Below are 22173 nucleotides of genomic sequence, written 5' to 3'. Positions count from 1 at the left end.
ATTAGGTTTAGTCTTTTTCTCCCAAATTCTACATATTAGTAATAATAAAACTGATCTTAAGTCACACAAAAAATAACAAAAATCTTCTTCACTCTTCTATTTGTTTATGATAAACCCCTTTTTCTTACATCTTTCATTATTCACTACATGATCAATTAGAGCTGTGCAAACATTGGTTTTTAAAAGTTCATTTCATAGGTCATTCATTTTATTTAAACACAGAGCTATTTGCATTAAAATTGAATGACTCTGTTAAGACAACGACAAGGTACAGAGGAAGAGAAAGTATCTGTAAATCATATATCCAACAAAGGACTTGTATCCAGATTATATGAAGAACACTCAAAATTCAACAGTAAACAAACAATCCAGTTGAAAAACATGCAAAAGATATAAACAGGTATTTCGCAAAGTGACTGGAAAGGTTCTGCATCTTTAAAAAAAATCTTTAAAAATTTTTTATTTATATTTATTTTGGGGGCTATGCTGGGTCTTCAATGCTGTGTGGGCTTTTCTCTAGTTGTGACGGGCGGGGGCTCCTCTTGAGTCGCAGCATGTAGGCTTCAGTTGCTGTAGTTCTCAGGCTCTCTTGTTCCGCAGCATGTGGGACCCTCCCAGACCAGGGATGCAACCCCTGTCTCCTGCATTGGCAGGTGGATTCCTCACTGCTGAGCCACCAGGGAAGCCCTAGAAATGTTCTTTGTCTTGACTGTGTTAGTGTCAAGGTCCTGGTTGTGATATTGTCCTAAAGTTCTGCAAGATGTTATCATTGGGGGCCCCTGGGTAAAGGGTACAGGTGTTTTTTCTCTGTATTATTTCTTGTAAGTACATGTGACTCTAAAATTACCTCAAAACAAAAGCCTTAATTAAAAAAAATGTGAGAAGGAATGTCATTAAAAATAATACTGTGCATGACAAAAATAGCAAATTAGAATCTTGGTTAAGAGACGTTCAGTCCAAGTTGGTTCCTAGCTGTGGAGAAACTTCCACAGAGGTTTTAACCACAGGCTCATAATGATGAAAATATCGTATGAAAAGATGCATCCTCTGAAGGATATTCAGGTCACAAGGACTCCAGTCCGTCTGCGTTTCAGCCAATTTATAATCCATCCATAAGAGAAATGTGATTCCTCATGGTAGAACATTATTTTTGCTCATGGGAAAAAGGCTGAAATTAACATCTTTTAACTCATGAAAAACTGGACATTATCAGCCTCCCTGGTGGTCCACTGGTTAAGAATCCACCTTATAAAACAGGGAACATGGGTTTGATCCTTGGTCTGGGATGATCCCACATGGCACTGAACAACTAAGCCCGTGTACCACAACTTTTCTTAGGCCAATCTACAAAACACCCCGAAAAAAAACCCAAAACACCCCGCATCTAACACATCCCAAACTGAACCAACCACCTTTCCCCTCAGTTAACTAGCTTTTGTTTTCTGTTGGGAATACCACTTTCATCATCCCAGTTACCTAAGCGTTCTGGAAGTCATTTTTGATGATTCTTTCTCCAATCAATTCTAACCATATGTTCTGTTGATTTTGCTTCAATTTATTTTTCAAACCTCTCCCCTACTCTGTATACTATTCTTACCACTGCTGTACAGGTCTACTAAAACAATGTTTAAACTGGTATTCCTGCCTTTATTCTTATATGCCTCCATTCCTTTATCCTTATATGCCTCCATTCCTTTATCCACAGGGATTACCAAAGTAGCAAAAAAAAACCCCCCAAAACAAAAACACCCCCACAAAAACAAAAAAATCTCACAAAAACAAAACAAACCACTTTAAGATTCTCCCATTATTTATAGGACAAAATCCAAGGTTTTTTGCATGATATTCAAGGGCTTGCAGAATCTTCCCTCTGCTTTCCTTTCCAGTCTCATTTCTGACCCCTCTTTGCTCTGACCCCATTATGCTCTTGCCTCTGGGATGCCTTTGCTAAAACTCCAAAGTGCTTTCATAATTCCTAATACATTATAACATTACCTTTATCTTCCAGACTGCTGGTGTCTTTCCTCTCCTCCCTACCTGGAGTGTAGGCTCCTTGAAGGCAGTAATTGTACTTTGTTTCTCTACTAGCACAATATCTGAGCCACAGCAGATGTAATTAATCATTGTTGAATAATAATGGCCCTATTATCTTCTCTTTGACTTTTTTTTTAATAGAAAAACTAACCAGCAAAAAAGTTCAATCAGTAGCTTAGTGTCTCTTGTAAATATCATTTCCATTCTGTTTCCAAGCTATCAACTTAGTTCATTATCTCCTGCCCTGATTTATGTAATCCAAATAGTACAAAATAGGCTCCAAAATCAGTCTTCTCAATTTTCTGCAATATCTAGCCTAATTTTTCTAACCCCAGCAATGACCAGGTTATACCTGGTTTATTTTATTTTTTATCCCTGGTTTAAAGACTGTCCGTAGGTTCTCATTACTTACAGAATTCCATAAAACTGTGGCAATCCACATCATTCGTTTCATCTATTTACTAAATGCCAAACATGTTGCTAGAGCTACAAAAACAGAGACTTCACAGTCCCTTTCCTTAAGGAATGAAGCCTAGAAGGGGAAGACTGACATGTAAACCACTTATCCTACCACCAGTCGATTCCACAGGTGTATTATTCCTCCCCATCAAACATGTTACTTTCCTTGGCTCCTTTTTCATAATGTTCTCAGTCTTATCTTGCTATGAAACTTTCCTTAACTTTTTACTGAGATCCAATCTGCTTGTATCTAAACACACCAAGAGTTGGTAGGCTGATAAATAATTCTGGTAAGAGGACAGGAACTGTGTGTTTGTTTTCTTATCAATATATAGTAATGCTTTCCACATAGAATCCTCAGTAATCTGTGGAAAGAAGAAATAGTAATAGAGAGAAGGCATGCGACCCTAAGATGATTGAAGCTAGTGTGATTAGAATGCCTCTCTGAAGCAGTTCTACCCCTGGATACATTTATAATACAGAATGCAACCCTTAATAATTCCAATACAGTTGGATGCACAGAGAAATAAACATACCCACCAATCCTTTACTCACTTTTTGATCATCAGGAATTGGTTCCTGGGACTTCAGAAGTGAGGCTCTTTCTTCATCTACCCAGTTCCCCCACTCTTCTGCTGGTGCATTCCAATCAGAACTGGGATCAGCAGAAGACAGACCATCTAAAATTTAACAGTGTGAATCAGGTTATCTGTCACTTCTGCCAAAAACCAAATGCAAAACCCAAAATTCTTTATGTTGAACTAAGTTGTAATTTTAAACTATTACTCTTCTTCCTCCCAATCACATTTTAAGAGCTAGGAAAAAACCCAGTAACATGATGATAAAAGCCTTTCCCCAGCTTCTGCTGGGCACATCACATGACTAGATGGAATGACTAAGAAACTCCAGAAAACTTATTAATTAATTAACCATTTATTCCATTCTTCCTACTTCCTTTATTATCAAAGGAACTTTGTCTCCTGAATTTGCTTTCTTTTCATTGTGTATATCTAACTATAAGAAGGACCTGGTCATTTTTTTTTTGTTTTCTGATTCTTCCCCCCAGGGTACAAAATGAGTCTTTAACAGAAGTGCCAAAATCACACTCTTCCCCTCCTTATGAACTTTTCAAGATTAGTTCAAGTTCACCAAATCATGCAGAATATTTAACCTCTTCCTCTTCTCCTCTTTTTAAAAATACTTAGCCTGTACCTTACATTTTTTTCAGATTAGTCAATGCTACTTCCATCTTTCCAAATATGTGAGTCGTTTTTAGGGTTTCTATCACCCTATCCTCAAGAACAATCTTTTTGAGGATAGGGTGACAGAATTTAAGAAAAAATTTTTAACCCAGACTTTCATACACATCCATGTATACACCCATGACCAGTTACTGTCAAGATAACAGAAGTTAGACTTTATTTCTAAATGGCTAGCAAGTCATCCTAACATTATTCTTAACTGGGGGAAAAAACCCCAAAATCAAAAAACAGACCCTGACTTTTGCCCAATTAATGCCAAATGCTACTTTGCCCAAATAATAAATTCTTATATACTTCAGTCTGTTTCTGGAATTTCTGTTCCATTCATCTATTCCTGGGATAGTGGAATACAAAATGTAACTCTGTATGCATTTTAACATCTAGAAAAACAAATCTGCCTGCATTTCTCTTATTTTCTTCACTATTCTTATTTTTCCACATGAATTCTATTATTTTTTTTAGAGGGGAGGAACTATGATACATCTTCATCAAGACTTTTAAAAGTCTATCTTTTAGAAAAATATGTAATGATCTGGGAAAATGCTCATAGGAAAAAAAAGGCAGACAAAACTGTCTGTGCACCATGATCCCAAATTTATATAAGGAAGAGATTAATGAATACATTAATAATAGATACATCTCAACAATGGAGTTACAGGAATTTCATCTTATTAAGTACTAGAACTTGAGGTAGACAGGTAACAGAGATACAAAAATGAGTATGACAAAAGGCCTTCCCACATGGAGCTCACAGCCTACTCAGGGATGAAGTACAACAGACAGTTAAGTACAGGGTGAGATTCTATCATGAGAAGCGCAAAAAGGGAGAAGAGGGACTAAACCAGTAGAGGATGGGGAGAAACTGAAAGCATAAGAATCTATGGTCCAGTATAGGAGAAGCATGGACAAGTGACTACAAGTGTGAAATATATTACAAAACAGGAAGTTCCTTTCTATATTTCTGTATTTCCTACTACAAGCAGGTATGCAGAGTCAGCATCACACAGTAACAGCATAGAGGTTAAGACTCTAAGGTGTCTTAGAGTCAAACAGACCTATATTTGAATACTGCTCTACTACTTAAAAACCATGTAATTTGGGTCAAATTTCTTAACCTTAACGGGCTATGTACCAACTCCATAGGATTGTTGAAAGGATTATATAAGATACATGTAAAGCAGCTCAGGACAATGCAGTAAGTGCTTAATAAATGCTATCTGCTGCTTTTATACATTATTGATGACATTAGTAATAGAAAGCCAGTTTAAAAGTTACCAGGCTTATACAAGTAATTTATTTCTCACAATCCTGTAAATCTCCCAATAAGATACACTTGGTTATGTCTTAATGTATAAGTCATTTTTATAAGTAAAGATGGATCTAGTAGATGTCTGGAACCAACGGCTCACCTTACACCAAGTATTCATTAACAATATTTTTAGGAGATTTGAATGCCAAAGTTGTCAATGATTTTCCTTAACCCTCACAAGTAAGATCTGGAAAACTGGTGTTCATAAACCTAGTCTCTTAAGACCTCTTATCAGGAAAAAAAAACCCTTTGTCAAGGGGGAAAAAAAAAAGTTTAAGCAAATGGGACTTCCTTGGTGGCTCAGTGACAAGAATCCGCCTGTCAATGTAGGAGACGGGTTCAATCTTTGGGTCAGGGAGACCCCCTGGAGAAGGAAATGGCAATCCATTCCAGTATTCTTGCTTGGGAAATCCCATGGACAGAGGGGCCTGGCAGGTCCATGGGGTTGCAAGAGTCAGACAGAACTTAGCGACTAAATAAGAACAACATAAACTCTTAATAAATACAGTAGTGGTGCAGGTGTGGTGAGGGGTAAAAATCTAAAAAAGTACTTGGTAAAATTATTTTTTTTAAAGGTTTAGACAACCATAAAGCTTGAGGAATAACTGTAGCCCATGCTTCAACTTCTATCAGAACATTAACAGAAACATAAATCTCTACAGGCTTTATTAAAGCTTTATGGCGATTTTTCCACGTCTATTGATTTCAGGTTGGTATACCTATCTGTTTTTTGTGGCTACATTGTGTGGCATGTGGGATCTTAGTTCCCCAACCAAGTACTGAACCTGTACCCCCTGCAGTGGAAACTACTGGACCACCCTTTAAAATTAACTGGCGATCAAATAAAACTGCTTCCTACCCCTGCCCCATTTGAAGGATTTTAGTTCCCTGACCAGGGATTGAACCCAGGCTCTCGGCAGAAAAACACAGAATCCTAACCAGGGAATTCCCCAAATAAAACTACTCTAAAACAACAGATCAATCCCCTAAGCCTAAAAATTGTCACCAGGCAACTTTTTAATGCATAATTCTTACAGTTCATGGGCCTAATAAACTTCTAGACAGTTTCCTTGAAACTGTGTAGTATAGTTTCATTCACGCCATAATTCTCTCCAATTATAATTTCTCATTTCTTAAAATTCTTTCATTAGTTTGCTAAACTGTTTCCAAAGAACTATATTAGCTGTCTTTTTTTTTTTTATTAGCTGTCTTTTCAAAATAGTCTTTTCAAAAAGCGTCTTTTCAAAATAGCTCTCTATTTAATTTGCTTGTGAAACAATGTTTTAGGTTTAAGCATCTCATAGCTGTTTTCCTTTCTATTTCAGCAATAAAGTGGCTGTCAGTTGTTTCTGGTCAAAACTTAATTCAGCATTAACTTTAATAAAACAAAACAACTATGTTAGAAAGACTTTCTCCAGTGTTGAAACAGAAAATACAAGTTAGCCTCACTGAGTCAACTACGCTCCTAAAAGACAATTAATAGTACCACAACACTTACTGAATATTTACCATGTAGTGGGCAGTGTTCTAAGGGCTTTATATGTATTATGTCATTTAATCCTCTCAAGTCTGTGAGGGAAGAAATATTATTTACAGATGATGAAACTGAAGCAGAGAAACACAAGGTGGCAAAGATTCAAACTCAGGCAGTCTGTCCTCAAATCTCATGCTCTTAACCTCTTCACTATGGGGCCATTACTTCTTTCACCCTGATGTGTCAACAAAAACAAAATTCTATTCAAAATCTGACTTTTTAAAGGGGTTATGATATTGTTCCTTTATGGTCAAGATAATTGACAGATTAACACCTGCCTTTAAAAAATGTTACCTTCTGTACTTTAGCATCTTAATTTTATTTTTTAAACTATTTTGGCTGCAAGGCAGGAACTTAGTTCCCTGACCAGGGAGTGAACCTGTGCCCCATGCAGTGGGAACGTGGAGTCTTAACCACTGGACCACCATGGAAGTCCCAACATCTTAATTGTATATTCAAGTGCTTCGGTAAATTAAGTGCCTTTCTGCCAGATAATGATGTCTATGCCTCAAACCAGAGGGTCAATATATTACTCAAATCACACTGTTAAATAATATATACTTTGTGGGATTAGTAATCTCAAATACGTCATGCATTCTATAAATTTAGGAGGAATGACTAAACTCACTGAGTACCAAAATTAGGGACATTAAAGAAGGTAATACAAAAAGTAAAATTCAGAGAAAATGTGGTTAAAGAGTAACTGAGGACTTAAAAGACTGCCAATACAGCATAACGAACAAAGAAAGTGTTCTTAACGCTTATTACTTTAAGAACAGAGTCCCATGGATATGTTTATTTCAGTATATTTATTAGCCAATTGTGTTTTTTATACAAGGATAAAAAGTAGAGCTGTTGTGTCCAAGCAGTGAAGCCTAGAGCCCTGCTTGCTCAGTTTTTCTCAGCTTTAACCCACAGCTACCCAAGACACCTCAGTGCTATTTTCTTACAATCACTACCTGTTAGTCCTATAATCATTCCTCAAGTCTATTTTGCACATAGCTGTTCATTCTTCCCAAAGTACAGGTAAGGCTTTTTTTCCCCTCTAAAAATTGCTTTCACATCTTTATAATACTTTGTATTTATCTGATACTTTATAATTTTCAAAGAATTTTCATGTTCATTCAATATCTCATTAAAACCTCATAACACTCTATGGAAATAGGTATGAGAGACTATTTGCTCTATTTCACAGGTCAGTTAATCTAGATTCCAAGATAAGTGACAAAATTCAAGACATATGAGTTGCTACTTTTTAAAGTCAGGATTAGAACTAGGATCTACCTTCTAAACTAGTATCCTGACCCTTACCTCCCTAATATTTAGTCAGCAGATGGTAAAAAATCTGCCTACAATGCAGGAGATCTACGTTCGATCCCTGGATGGGGAAGATTCCCTGGAGGAGGAAATGGGAGCCCACTCCAGTATTCTCGCCTGGAGAATTCTATGGACAGAAGAGCTGGCAGGCGACAGTCCTTGGGAGTCACAAAGAGTCGGGTTAGATACGACTGAGCGACTAATACTCAAGGCTTTTTACAGTACGGTCCTTCGTAATTTACCTTTCCAACCTCATCTCCCTCAACCTCTAAGAATTATGCTTCAACTAATCCAAGAGACCAGTCTAAGACTGATTTTCAGACTGTGTTTCAAACTTACCTTCATGATTACTATTGTCACCAAGGCTGTACATGTAGTGGTTAAGAGCATGAACTCTGGAGCCAGACTACCAAAGTTTGATAGCCGCTCCTCCAACTTAACTGTGTGGCTGGGGAAAATTAGATAACTTTTCTTTGTTTCAGTCTTTTCATCTGCAAAGTGTGCGGAAAAAATAGTATCTACACCTCATAGAACTGTACTAAACAAACTAACACTAAACCTAAGACTTAAACCACTGAGATCAGCGCCTGGCGTGGTCAGGTGTTTGCCTTTATTATCAACATCACTACTGAACACCTGTATAAAGCGCTGCACTAAGTACTGACAGAAAGAAAAGTCAAAGAGAGCTCCTGTCTTCAGAGGGTTGTAAATTCTAAGATTTGAGGTTGTTGGGGAAAAAAATCATTTTTTAAAAATGAAGATGGTATGAACTTTCTGAACATAAAAATCATATTCTTCCCCCCTTCCTCTTTTTTGTGATTCTTGCCTTTAACTTTCTTATGCTTCTACTGGAAATTAGACTAAGAAAACGGTTTTCTACCAACATAAAAACCTGCATACCTCACAAATTCAAAGCCATTCTTATATATTCTATTCACTCTAGTATATTAAAACTAGGGAAATAAATAGAACATTTATTTAAAACAACTTTAAAAACTATAAAAACTACAGTGCAACTGTAAGAAAACTTCATGTTTAAATATTGCCTCAATCATGAAAACCGAATTTAGTTTTCTTTTTTAAATTCTACAGGTATTTAATAATCAGTTTATAGGTAGGATACATTTGGTATTAAGTTATATCGCTATGACCTAAAAGGTGGGAAATTAGAATTAAAATTAAAACATAAACATGAATTCAGGGTGCTAGAAAGAAAATTCTGAAAACAAAAACAAAAGCAAACTGATAAAAGGACATACTTAACCCAGACCATTCATCATCGATATAGGGTTGATTACGGCTAACATCCCACTGATAATCAGAAGTGGTAGACTGAGAAACTGGCTCAGCAGTAGACCCTTAAATGAAAACGAATGCAATAAAATTAAAAATGGAAATTTCTAATGATGTTTCATAACAATAGTTCTATACTTTGCACACGAAGATTTAATTATTTTTCATTTCTCCTAAAAGGAAAAATTCAGACATTAGAAAAAGAGTTAAGATAAAGAAAAGTAGAATTGATGGTAATTTTAGATTAAGTATGATAATCACTAGATTGAATTCACTGATCAGAAATCTATTTTTTCCCTAGTACCGATCCATTAGATTTTATCTTTTATTAATATATACTTCAAATTGGCTATCTCCAAATTTCAAGTCAAAAAAGTTTTATTTTTCTTAATGAAAAGTAATAAAGCATTAAAAAAAACCCCAAATGTTTCAGAATATCCCTATATCCTTAGAACCGTATTACAAAATGTCTGAGTTTCCTAGAACTTTCTAAGGAAAAAGACAAAAGAAATAGATGATACTTAGAGAAGTGAGGCAGAAAGAAGCCAAAGAGAATTTAGAGAGCTGTGCCGGCGGTTTAGAGACCAACTTAAGTTCAAGTGTACTTAAAGAGAAGAGAAAATTATCTTCTAAATTTTAGTCTTTATTTCTTTGGGAGGTGGAGAATAAGCGTGGTGAGTGGGGGTCACACCGCCCTTAGGCAGTATGATGAAAGCTATGGTCAGACTACTGTCCAGGACTTGCAGGAAATCCTGCATACAGTTTTCAGGGCATACACATTCAAAGATGCCCGGTCAAAATCCTTGGCTCTACTGCCATAAGCTCATTTTAGCACGGAAATGTGAAGAGTGGTTCTCCATCAGGGATTTATATACCATGGACCTTCTGCATCAGAATTTGCATGTGTTTTGGAGTCCTTCTTAGGTGACTCTGATACTCACTTTGGATTCAGAGCCACAGATATAAAGAAAGGGTTAAGAAGAATATGTTTGTATAAGAGATTTAGCCATAAACACTTCCTCTCATAAAAATCCTCACAGATTTTCAGCTGGTTGTAAGATTAGCTTATTAGCTTACCACTAACATGCTTGACATAAACTCAAAATGGTTACATATTTTAAAAATAAACTTTAACAAGTATAGCAACTCTATAAAATTCATATATAATTAGCACATTAGTTGTTTAGAAAGACTATAGTAACACTGTTGCTATTTCTTTAGCAGCTTTCTCTGAATATATGGAGAGAACAGCATCTGTGTTGTACAAAGTCACCAAATGAAGGAAAAAATTAACTTGTACCTCTGGAACTACAATGTAGCCTGTAAGACCAGGGGTTGGCAAATCACAACTCATAAACCAAATCTAGCTACCCCCTTTTTGTATGGGCCCAGGAGCCAAGAACAGTTTTTATATTTTTAAATGGTTGAAAGAAAGTCAAGAGAACAAAATGTCACCCAGACACACTCATCTGGTTTATGCATTGCCTCTGGCTTCTTCCCTGCTACAAAGGCAGAATGGCCCACATAGCCTAAAATATTTATTATTGGGCCCTTTACAGATAAAGTTTGCTGACCTCTCTTCTAGACTAGTGGCTCCAGACGCTATGGAACTACATGGTTAGCACACTGGGTCCATGAACTATTATTAATAAATGGCATATCTATGTAAGTGATGCTGGATTGATGGTAGTTTGGTAGTAATAATGGAATAAACTAGTAACAGAAGTGTCACAGCTTTGAAGGAAGGCCTTCTATTAATATTTGCATTTGTCTGCATGTGTGCCAACAAGTTTTCAGTTATGTTAGACCACAGAATCTTCCTATCTATACAACAAAAGGAACTAAGCCACCAGCAGGTAAGAGTTTAGGTCTTTCGCTCTCTGTTTCAAGGCCTTTCCTACTTTATATTGTTTAATCTATAATTTATGTGGCTAGCAGTACGTGACTCTGATTATTTTTTCAAAGAACAAGTGCTACAATTAAACAGAAAATTCTTTGTTAACTAAATGAAAGACTGTTTTCACATACCAGAAACAGCAGAGTTAAGTGTGAGAGATGCAAAAGAAGCAGAATTCTGTTCAGAGGTATTCATTCCCCTATCCACACTAGACCAAGCAGCTGTTAAAATAAAGAACGTCACTTGGAACCTTCAATTTGCAATGAAACTTGAAAGACATGTACAGATTTAAAACTATGATAATAATATTAAAAGATAGCCTGAGAAATCTGAACCACCTAGTACAGCAATAGCGACTGTTTATTGAATGTCTCTTATGTACTGGGCTCTTGACACCAACTACCTCTAATCCTTAGGGCAACGCTGCTAGGCAAAGTTTCAGCGCGGTTAAGTGACTTGCTGACAGAAAACACCTGAGCCAGCCTGGAACCTGAGCCAGCTTTCCAAGCCCATGTTTTCTCTACTACAGCGACACGCCTGATGGCGCGCCACATGAAGCTACTGCTAGCTTGGATCAGGCACTGAAACTTAGTGCTTGATATTCATTACAGACAATCCTTTAAACTGCTTAAATAGGAGGTTCATAGAGCTTCAATAGTTAGCCTAATCTCCCTAACAACTAGTATGTGGAAAAATAGGGATTCGTACCAAACAGGTCTGTCTGAACTAGGAACATGATCATTCCATTATACCATGGTATCTTCTCAACATTTTTAAAGCAATTTCCTACTTCATATGAGTATTTTAAGGAACGTATACATCTAGGAGGGCAGTCACATCTGTCTCTTCTCAGAAACTAACTGCAACCCTCATTTAATACAGTTCCTTTCAATTTCAATAAAGGTCTTAATCCATCTAGGCAGGAACTCTAATCTGATGTTTAATTTTATCTACAGCAACATTAATTAAGCAAGTACTACCATCTAATTTATGTCCTAATTATTATTAACACTACATAGCTTTTGTAAGTAAATTATAAATATCTCAAAAGGTCATAGTTCTTCAGATTACTTGATTAAACATTGATCATTTCTTTTATTAAGTGAGAAAGGATGCTTTATACCATAGAAAGTTATTTTTTCTATCACTGCTGAAATGAGGCTAGGAATTTAGGGACTGTCTTTTACAAAACAAATTTTGATATTTCTACACAATTTTTGGATATTGCAGGGGAAGAGAGAACAAGCTTAAGAACAATATTAGCAAATGATCTGAGGTCTGTTTCTTGGGGATGTTGCTCAACATGAGTTTTTCTAAGCTTGGAAGTGATGGGAAAAGCAAATAATATAGGAAGAAATAGTTTTTTCTATTTAAACACTAAAAATTCTGTAATTGTCAATCCCCTAATCTAAACCTGCTATATGCTTAACAGAAAAGATTTGTTTAATGCACAAGGAATTACAAATTAAAGCACAAAAAACAAGAGGCCATTACACAAATGGGCAAAGAACATGAATAAACAATTTATGAAAGAAATAGAAATGATCAAGAAAGTTGTGAAAAATATCCAACCCCATTAGTGGTTTAAAAAAGTTAATCAAAATAATTTATGTATTTTTTCTTATTAAATTAGAAAAGATTAAAAAAAGAATACTTAACCTTGGTAATATGCATATGATAAATGACACTCATACTGATGCTGACAGTATAAATCAGAACTTTCCTAGAAAATACTTTGACAACATGTCGTAGAGCATTGTAAACATTCACATTTCCTTTAATCCAATAATATCACTTTCAAGAATCCATCCTAAAGAAGTAACCCCCAACAAATATATTCAGTACAACATCATTTATATTTCTTTTATTTTTTTTTCATTTATATTTCTTTTAAAAAAGAAAAGTTATTTCTCTCATAATGTGGGAACAGTGATAGTCTATGCTATGCTTACACAACATTGTAGGATCATTAAATGAAATACAGAAAGTAAAGAAAATGTTTGAGGTACAACATTAAGTGAGGGAGGAGGAAAACAAAAATGCATACATGATTTGGATTATGGGGGGGGGGGAAGAAAATACTGAAACTATACACAGGGGGAAAAAAAGACCATAAGGAAAGGTTGTCACTGGGTGATGTGATTAAGAGTAGGTTCTTCCTTCTTTTTGCAGTTTTCCATATTAAATATGAATCTCTTTTCTATCACACACACAACCTGAAATTAAGTTGCTTTTAACTTGAAGGCTTTCAGCAGAAATGAGGCTCTCACTAATAGACTTTATCTTTAGAATCCAGGGGAAAAATTAATTACCAACAGTCATTTTGTAGACTGTAGAACAGTATATAAAATTGATGCTAGAAACTGTACCTCCATTTATTACTTTTATTTAAACTCAATAGGCGTACTGTTGAAATTAATCAAGAAGTCTGCTCACACATTACACTAATTATAAAACTAAAAATACACAATTATACCAGTTAGCTACACTGATAATCAAATGTGATAAAAGCATTGAGAATAAATAATAAATGCTATTATTCACTTATTTAGTTTCCAGTTTGCTCCATGTGAAGGATCTGAGATGAGTTAGTCACTTACTTTCTGTATAGTTTGACTAATTTTTCTACCAATGGATCTGTTTTTCATTCTTGGAAAATTTTAAATGTACCAGATAAGCATTTTAAACTAGCTTAAAATTTTCTAACGGCTCTTACCAATGCCAGAAAATATTGATCGGTCATTCCAACTCCTTCCCCAGTCTTTTCCATTTGCATTAGCATCTCCAGTGTCTTGACCCCAGGCAGCTGGCTCGGTTTTCCTCCTGCCTGCAGAGGCAGGTGAAACAGAGTTCCACTTCTCCTCACCTGCACTGATCTGTGAGGAGAGTGCCACCGACTTCTCACTCCAGCCTCCTCCGTTTACAGTGAGGTTTTCATTCAATCCTGGAGGAGCTTAAAGAGGAGAAAACACAGATTAAAAATGGATACATGACTCCTTGTTAAAACTGGGATATTTTCAAATTTCCATAATTGCTTGGCTTACATTTATCACTCACTCCCCCCTACTGTCTGCTAAATAGTTCAAGCTTTAAAGATAAAATGAAGGATCTGAAAAGTGACATGACCACCATCAATGACTTTTAAAAAATACAAGTAGATTTGAGCTTATATATGTATATTCACACAGTAATAACATTTTCAAAAGCAGACTGACTTGCTCAAAAGTACAACAGAGCAAATAGGAAAACAAATATTCTGGTATACTCAGAATACTCACCCACTAAAAACATAAAGGCTTCTCCTTAGTTACATGCTCTTTCCTTAAATGTTTATCCATATATATTATGTCTAAGGAAGTGATTCTAAAACCTGGCTACACATTAAAATCAAACGAAAAATTTCTTAGGTGTAGACACTGGAGTTTGAATTTCAGTAACCTCTGTGAGTTGGTGATGGACAGGGAAGCCTGGCAAGCTGCAGTGCACGGGGTCACAAAGAGTCTGATACTGCTGAGCGACTGAACTGAAGACATTACAACCTCAGCCCAAATCAATCAAAATCAAAATTACTAGGGGTAGAGTCCAGGCATCAGTATGTTTGTGTGTACACATTTATATGCAGGTATCCATACATATGTGTATATCTGTGTATATATACACACACACACACAAATATACATAGGTGTGTGTATATAAGTACATGTTTCTCTTTATTTACATGTGTGGTTTTCTAATAGCCAGGACTGAGAACAAAGGAGGCTGAAAGTGTTAAGAACAAGTCTGAAATAAGTTCCTTCTTCATTTCTGAATTTTTGTTTCACTACAAACACTTCAGCTTTTAGGTAACAGATACCACTCTCTACTTAATTCAATCTTTATCATAACTTTGTAAATAAAATATATTTTCTATTTGTGAAGTACTGTATAATTTTAGACTACAGTCCATTTATTATGAGAGATTTGATATTGTTCAGGAAGCAGTTCAGAAGATTAAAGGTATTAAGGTTTCTCATTTAATAAACAGGAATAAAGTCTTTTATCCCATATATGCCTATATAAAACCCAAGTCCATGGGGAAAAAGAAATCTTTCTCTCTATTGGCTTAAACAATGCAAGCAAGAATCAAAATTGCATATAAACTATTACTAAAAGAATGTTTTTCCATACAAGGGAGAGGGATGAACAACGAGAATATACCAAAGACTGTTAGAAGTGGGAGTGACTTTTCCGTTGACCTATTTTCCAAAATCTCTGAACTATGATTATATTACTTTAGTAATTAAAATAATTTCTAAGCCTTTTTTTTTCTTTTGGTGTCATTCATGTGAGGAAAGAGACATATATATGTTTATATTAGTACTTTGATGGGCCTTCAATTTAAGTTACATGTAATTTCTCTCACCCTGAAGTGTAGACTCTCCTTTTCCAGACTTAAAGTTGCTAACTTGAACATTTAGATGAGAATCACCTGGTTGAAATAAAAATAAAATTTATTTACTACTAAATAGGCTATTATGCACATTAAAATTAGGAGTAACATACAAATTAATTTTTTACTAATTATAATAAATTGTTCCTTGAGGTACTAAAGTCTTATACAGAGTTTTACTCACAACATATTTCACATGTTCTTAGGAACTGAGTTCTCTAGTTACCATATTCTTAGTCAACTAAAATGCCAATAAAGGACCTGGAAAATTGCCTGAGTAGATATACAGTCTCCTGTTCTACAATGGTTATCAAGATTCTTTAAAGGAGGAATTGGAGAACTGGGCTCTGTAATTGGATTCAACTTTGCCACCTCCCAACAATAGCAGCTAGCTGCCTTTTCAAGAATCCTGGAAGCAAACACATCAACTTAAGAACAATTTTGCCAATATCTGGACCAGGATTTAGGAAATATGGCAAGAGGTGAGACCGTAACGTCATAACATAAACGCTACTGATATTTCTCTGACACAAAAAAGCATAATGATCACAACGTATCAAAAAAATGAGCTGACACAAGACTGTGCTAGCAAGGAAGGCATGCAGGAAAACAGTGAAAAAGGGTCACCAACACAAACACTTAGCGTGGCTAACAGGTGACAGTGAAAATGGATAAGCAGAAATCAATGCAATAAATTCCACCAAACCATGAAGCAAAAAAGTAAAAGCTATCAAAAAAAAGAAAGGTAAAAGCTATCAAGGCTAAGACATAGGTCTGAAAACAAGTGGGAAGTGCTGGCAATTAATGAAAAGGTAGAGGGAGAAAAGTCAATGCTTTGAAGCAAGATGAACAGCATCACTCTGCAGTCTGATGTCTCCAGGGTAAAAATGATAGTAATGTAAGAATTACCAAGAGGCCATCAGTATTGGATAGTTTGAACATCTGAAAACTTGGGAAGAGCAGTAGCTCAATAATGTTTGCAGTTCCAGTTTAGCTTTATCAAACACCTATAGCATTCTCAAAGAGTTGGGGTGGTAAGAAATTCAGATAGAACCCACACTATCCAGAACATGCTTGTTTCACCTTGGAATGAAAGCACCCAACATGCAGAATGGGGACAACTCATTTCATTTAACAAACATCCACTGTAAGAAATGGAGATGTTAAGAGAGTTGGGTCAAAGCAATACACGTGAGAAAAAAGCAACAATCATTTTCTCATGTGACTCAGGCAGAAAGGCAACCTGAATCGGTCATTCATTAGGCAGCATGTGACAGGTGACACTGCTGGTGTCAGGCAAACCAGTCTGTGGCCCACAACGCTCTCACGAAGAAGGGTATATCAGCACGATGAGGTAGGCAGTTCAGAATAGCCAGATTTTGCCGTGATGATACTTTGTACGTCTGATTAAAGGAACTGGATTTGATGTATCACTCTTATGTTCCACTAATATACCTTTATTCTTCTTGGAACCAACAGGAAATGATGCAGCTGTAAGTTGCTCGGTGGTGACGGTGGCGGTACTCTCTATCCCAGGGACAGTTGAATCCAATGAGCCAGAGTCAGACTGCACCTTATCACGCTTACGCTGCTGCCGCTTCTCTCTGTGACTAATCTTAGTTTCCCAGGCTCCTGACGTAGCCCCAGAAAGAAAAGTGTTATTCAGTAGGGCGAAGACAAAAGGGCTCTAATTTTCAGGGAAAAATAGGGTGGGGCACCTGAAATATCATGATAAATTTAGATATTAAACTAAAAACCAACAGTGCTGATTATATTCATTTATCCTGTGAATTTATTCTAATTGTGCTGTTTCAGGCAGCTAATTGCCATTATTTATTCTGGCAATTTTGATCAGATCTGTCATCTATGGTTTAGAAAAAAACGGATAGAAGTTATATCTTTTTTTATCTTGCTGGGTAGAACTAGTAGGAGAGTGTTATATATACTTATTAACAAAATGGGTTTATTAGGTGAGGACAATAAATGGTTTACTTAAAAATTTTGTACAGGGTCTTCTAGGGATGGTATATATAAGAACAATGGGAAAACCTCAAGCCACACTTCTAGGAAACAAAGACAAAATGAATGGTTTTTAAATGGTTAAATTCCAAGGCAGTTCCCTTCAGGGAGAGAACTATTAGATCCTTAAATAATTTAGGGGAAAAAGTGTCTCCTAATAATGTCACTGATGTGTACATTAAAACCTAGAGTTATTAAACAGAAGAGCTAGATACAAGATTAAGCAAAACAAATGCGGCTTTCATATAATGCACCTTGGTTAAAAAAAAAAAAAAAAGATTAAAAAATTTCCTACAGTCCTTTCACTTGCTCAAGTACCTTCATCAACTTCCTTTCCATCATGGCGTGAACTGTTTTGCACTGCTTTAGCATCTGACTTTGATTTCTTCTTATTTTTCTTTGACTGAAAATAAAATAGAATGTTACTTAATATTTCATTATGTTTTTGAAGAGGAAGTCAGTAAAATACATAATGAAATGTATGATGCTGACAACCAAAACAATGTTTGATTAAAAAAACATATTAAATGGCAATAACAGTATGAGGTTATCATTTATTCAGTGGTTACTATATGCTAAGTACTTTACACTTAATACTTTATTCCTTAAAAAAAAAAAATCACTGGAGACAGTATTATTCCCATTTTAGAGACGAGAAAACAAAGATTTAGAGATGTTCAATGTTAAATAGGCTGTTCTGGGTCACATGACGTTAACAGATTAGGAAATAGGTCTGTCTGGCTCCAAAGCCTGTGCTCTTGGACATCACGCTATCCTACCCTAAATCATAAATAAGCTGCTATACCATGGTGCTTTCAGCACAATAAAACAGAAGACTACTGCGAGTGGTCAGAAAGAAGATGATGTACTGATTATCAGTTTTTTTTATTTCAAAAAGCAGATTGCTGGCATATTCTACGTATAACAAATTAATGAATCAATTACACAAAGCAGCTAATATTTTGTCAGTTTCAAACCAGTGTGAAAATATCTAAGATTTGAATATGGTTCATGTATAGCAATTCATTCAAGAAAAACACCTACATGCATACAAGATATGGACATTTTTAGAATGGCCTTCCAATTCCCTTCTGCTAATATTTTCTCCTTTCAAAAGCCTGCTAAAAATTTCACAAAGCCATGATAAGTGTTTCCAGAAGAGAATTACTATTCATAAAATACAGATTTTATTTATACTTGTTAATTTACACTTGTTTATTTACTGAGATTGACTATGTATGTATTATTGTACACTATCAAGTTTACAATGAAAAAGAATAGGGTAAGCAGTAAATGACAGTTTGAGTAAGCAATAAATGACAGCTGATTGCTTTTCTTACTAAGAAACTATTGACAAATAATTTCAAGTGACATCAGAATATATAAAAATTGATTACAAAACAAAACAAAACAAAAATCGATTACAATTTTTTCTTAGATTCTTCACAGTTGATTTGCATGTTTCTTTACACGTTCCCATCATCATGAACATGTTTCAATGTACTGCTTTATTACATCTACCAAACCAGGCTCATATCCACTTAAAGAGAAAAAGTTTGAGATACCATCTTTTCAAGTGCACAACTCAGTGGTTTCTGGTATCTTCGAAGTTGCACAACTATCAGTGTTATGTGTTATCTAACTCCAGAACACTTTCACTGTTCCCCAAAAAGAAACCTGGCATCCATTAACACTCTCCACTATCTTTTCCCCTCTGGTCCACTGACCCACCACTGATCTACTTTCTGTCCCTCGCATTCACTCTTAAGCAAAGATAAAATACATGAAGCTTCTATCAATTACAACCGAGTGCAAAGGTCAGCAGCGGTTTTCTTTTTGCTCTGGCTGCATGGCTTGTGGGATCTTAGTTCTCCAGGCAGGAATTGAACCCATGCCCTCAGCAGTGAAAGTGCAGAGTCTGAATCACTGGACTGACAGGAAATTTCTAGCAAACATTTTCTATAAAGCATCACACCGTAAATATTTTAGGCCTTGAAGGCCGTATGGTTATTATATATGCAGCAGCAAAATAATCCTGTTGCTGTAGCATGAAAAGCAGTCACATACCACACAGAATGAAATGGGTGTGGCTGTGTTCTAGTAAGTTCTATTTATAAAAATAGGCTTATCTGGCTGAATTGTGGGGGGGGGGGGTGGCCCAGAGTTTGCTACCTCTTGGTTTATCGGAGTACTGTCCAACAGAAGTATAATACAAACCACAAACATAATTAAAAAATTTTAGCATATATTAAAAAGTTAAAATATGTAACACTAATTTTTATATTTCACCCAACACACTATCCAACACTATCACTTCAAAATGTAATCAATATTAAAAACTATTAAGATGGGCTTCCCTGGTGGTTTAGCAGAATAGAATCCACCTGCCAATGTAAGAGATGCAGGTTAGATCCCCAGTTGGGAAGATCCCCTGGAGAAAGAATGGCAACCCATGCCAGCATTCTTGCCTGGGGAATCTCATAGACAGAGGAGCCTGGCAGGCTAAAGTCCATGGGGTCACAGGAGTCAGACAAGACTTAGCAACTGACAAGAAATAAATAAGATAGTATGAAAATAAAGAATGTTAAATAGCCATATGTGGCAAATGGCTACCATGCTGGACAGTGTATACCTACAAAAACTAGGTAAGAACCCCAACCTATGGATAAAGAAACTGAGGCCATAAAGAGATTATATATTAAGTTTTGAAACTGAGACTAAAATCCAGTTCTGACTCCAGAGCCTGCCCTCACAAATCTTTCCTCTCTGCCTCTCTACATTTAAAGCCAAATATAAATTCAATCAAGTATTAGCTATGTGATTTGAGGCTGAATCACTCTAAACCCCTTTCCCCAATGGTCATATGGGACAAAATCTCCTACTAACTTCACATAAGGTTCTTTTAAGGATTAAATAAGATGTGAAAGCAGACTAACTACAAAGCACTATAAACATAAACTTTGATCTTCCCAACCCAGGGATCGAACCCAGGTCTCCTGCATTGCAGGTGGATTCTTTACCAGCTGAGCCACCAGGGAACCCCTAAAAGAGGGAAGTTACACAAAAAGGACAGAAATTGTATTCTCATTGAAATATACTATGATTTGTTGTTAAAACAAGGTCTGTAGAAAAGCAAGGAAAATTATCTTGACTTCGGCTTCCATCTTGTTTGATTTCACTATTATCTTTAAAACTAACCTCACTTTAAAAGTAACCTCTCACTCAGATGAGACTTAATAACATGTAAAATGCTCTTCAGAGTCATAGGTTCACACATTAATTGACTCAGCCATCCTAGTAAGGTCAATCTTTTACTTCTGATCAGCTCCGCTACGGCTAACAGTTGAAGGAAAACTTGCGAACGTAAGTTCTGCCTGTTACCCATAGCTCCCCCTCCCCCAACACTGTTGTAAGCTTCATCATCGAGCTGGGTGAATTATTAAACTAGCTTCTCTTGAATGGTATTCACGCAAATCAAAATTTATTAAATACCTACCATGTGTCAGACACTATATCAGGAGCTCAATATATATAGCTAAATAAAACTTTCTACTAGTGGAAACTGTACTATAATAATCTAATAGGAAAAACAGACATGTAAATGAGACATTATGAGAAATTCTTATCTTCAAGGGCTTCCCTGCCATTGCTCACTTCCCAACATTATTTATACCAGTCCAATTAATTTATACTCCCATTACAAAATTCCTACCATTTTCTACCATCTATAAAGTCTACCTTCCTTATATGACATATAAGGCCTTCCACAAATTAATCTCAACTTTATACTCTTTTATTTACATACATGTAATCATTTGGTTCCAACAGGACTGTCATCGCTAACACTCCTCTCTCTTTTTTTTTTTTTTTTAATATTATTTTATTAGTTGGAGGCCAATCACTTTGCTAACACTCCTCTCTTTGCCCAAACTCTCCTGACCATGGACTTCTGTCTGAGTACAGCGCAGCAGCCTGGGTGCGTTAGGGGGGTGCCCTGGACCGTGCACCCTCCTCCCCGCCGATGGCCAAACCCTAAAATGGTGTTCACTATTTCTTCTTAACTTGGCTCAAGTTCCACCTCATCTGCTTTATCCCTGCCACTTTCCTGTCCCCGAATTAATTCCTTTTAACATCCCGAATAAAGGTGCCAATGACCAGCCATATATAAAACATGTAGTAAAGCTTAATTTAAAAAAAAAAAAACAAACATGTAAATAGAGAGCCTAATATCTTCTTCCTTCATCCCAGTAGCTACTTTTGGAGAGCACAGTCTATTAAATCACATGCTAAAGTAGTTCTAAGACGCATAATCTGCTCTTAAATTCACAGAACTTAAATATGAGCTGGGAATAAAATAAAACACACAGAAATACTTCCATAACTAAGCTCATCTTTCCATTTTAACATAGACATTCCTAATATTAGACAATACCCAAATAAATGCTATTGTTTATCAGAGGGACAAAAGGTATACCCTGATAGCAAAAGCAAATCTACTTCAATGGCTAACTGCTCTCTTAACAGACATTGTATTTTAAAGAACTGCAAAGAGTAAAGGCAGAACAGTGCCCAGTTAATGCTAAAAAGATTAATTTAGGGAGTATAATCTGATATTTGTAT

The 22173-nt window shown here is 35.9% G+C and overlaps 1 protein-coding gene across 8 annotated transcripts in view; it reads right to left on the bottom strand.

Moving 5' to 3' along the window:
- The window catches only part of MTDH (metadherin), a 55707-nt gene that overhangs the window by 7641 nt on the left and 25893 nt on the right, over positions 1 to 22173 (bottom strand). The window contains exons 3-9 of one of the 8 annotated variants that reach the window (XM_065903481.1): positions 17872 to 17956; positions 16990 to 17166; positions 15508 to 15573; positions 13822 to 14058; positions 11237 to 11326; positions 9175 to 9273; positions 3049 to 3173 (exon numbers count right to left, since the gene is read on the bottom strand). In XM_065903481.1, coding sequence (XP_065759553.1) covers positions 3049 to 3173; positions 9175 to 9273; positions 11237 to 11326; positions 13822 to 14058; positions 15508 to 15573; positions 16990 to 17166; positions 17872 to 17956 — 879 coding nt within the window. The remainder of the gene's footprint in view (positions 1 to 3048; positions 3174 to 9174; positions 9274 to 11236; positions 11327 to 13821; positions 14059 to 15507; positions 15574 to 16989; positions 17167 to 17871; positions 17957 to 22173) is intronic. The other 7 variants (XM_065903482.1, XM_065903487.1, XM_065903483.1 and 4 more) reach the window with 7 other exon arrangements.

Source organism: Muntiacus reevesi, chromosome 12 (genome assembly GCF_963930625.1).
Source record: "Muntiacus reevesi chromosome 12, mMunRee1.1, whole genome shotgun sequence".
Classification (NCBI taxonomy): Eukaryota; Metazoa; Chordata; class Mammalia; order Artiodactyla; family Cervidae; genus Muntiacus; species Muntiacus reevesi.
Note: the sequence above shows the minus strand (reverse complement) of the source record. Positions and strands in the feature narration are given on the sequence as shown.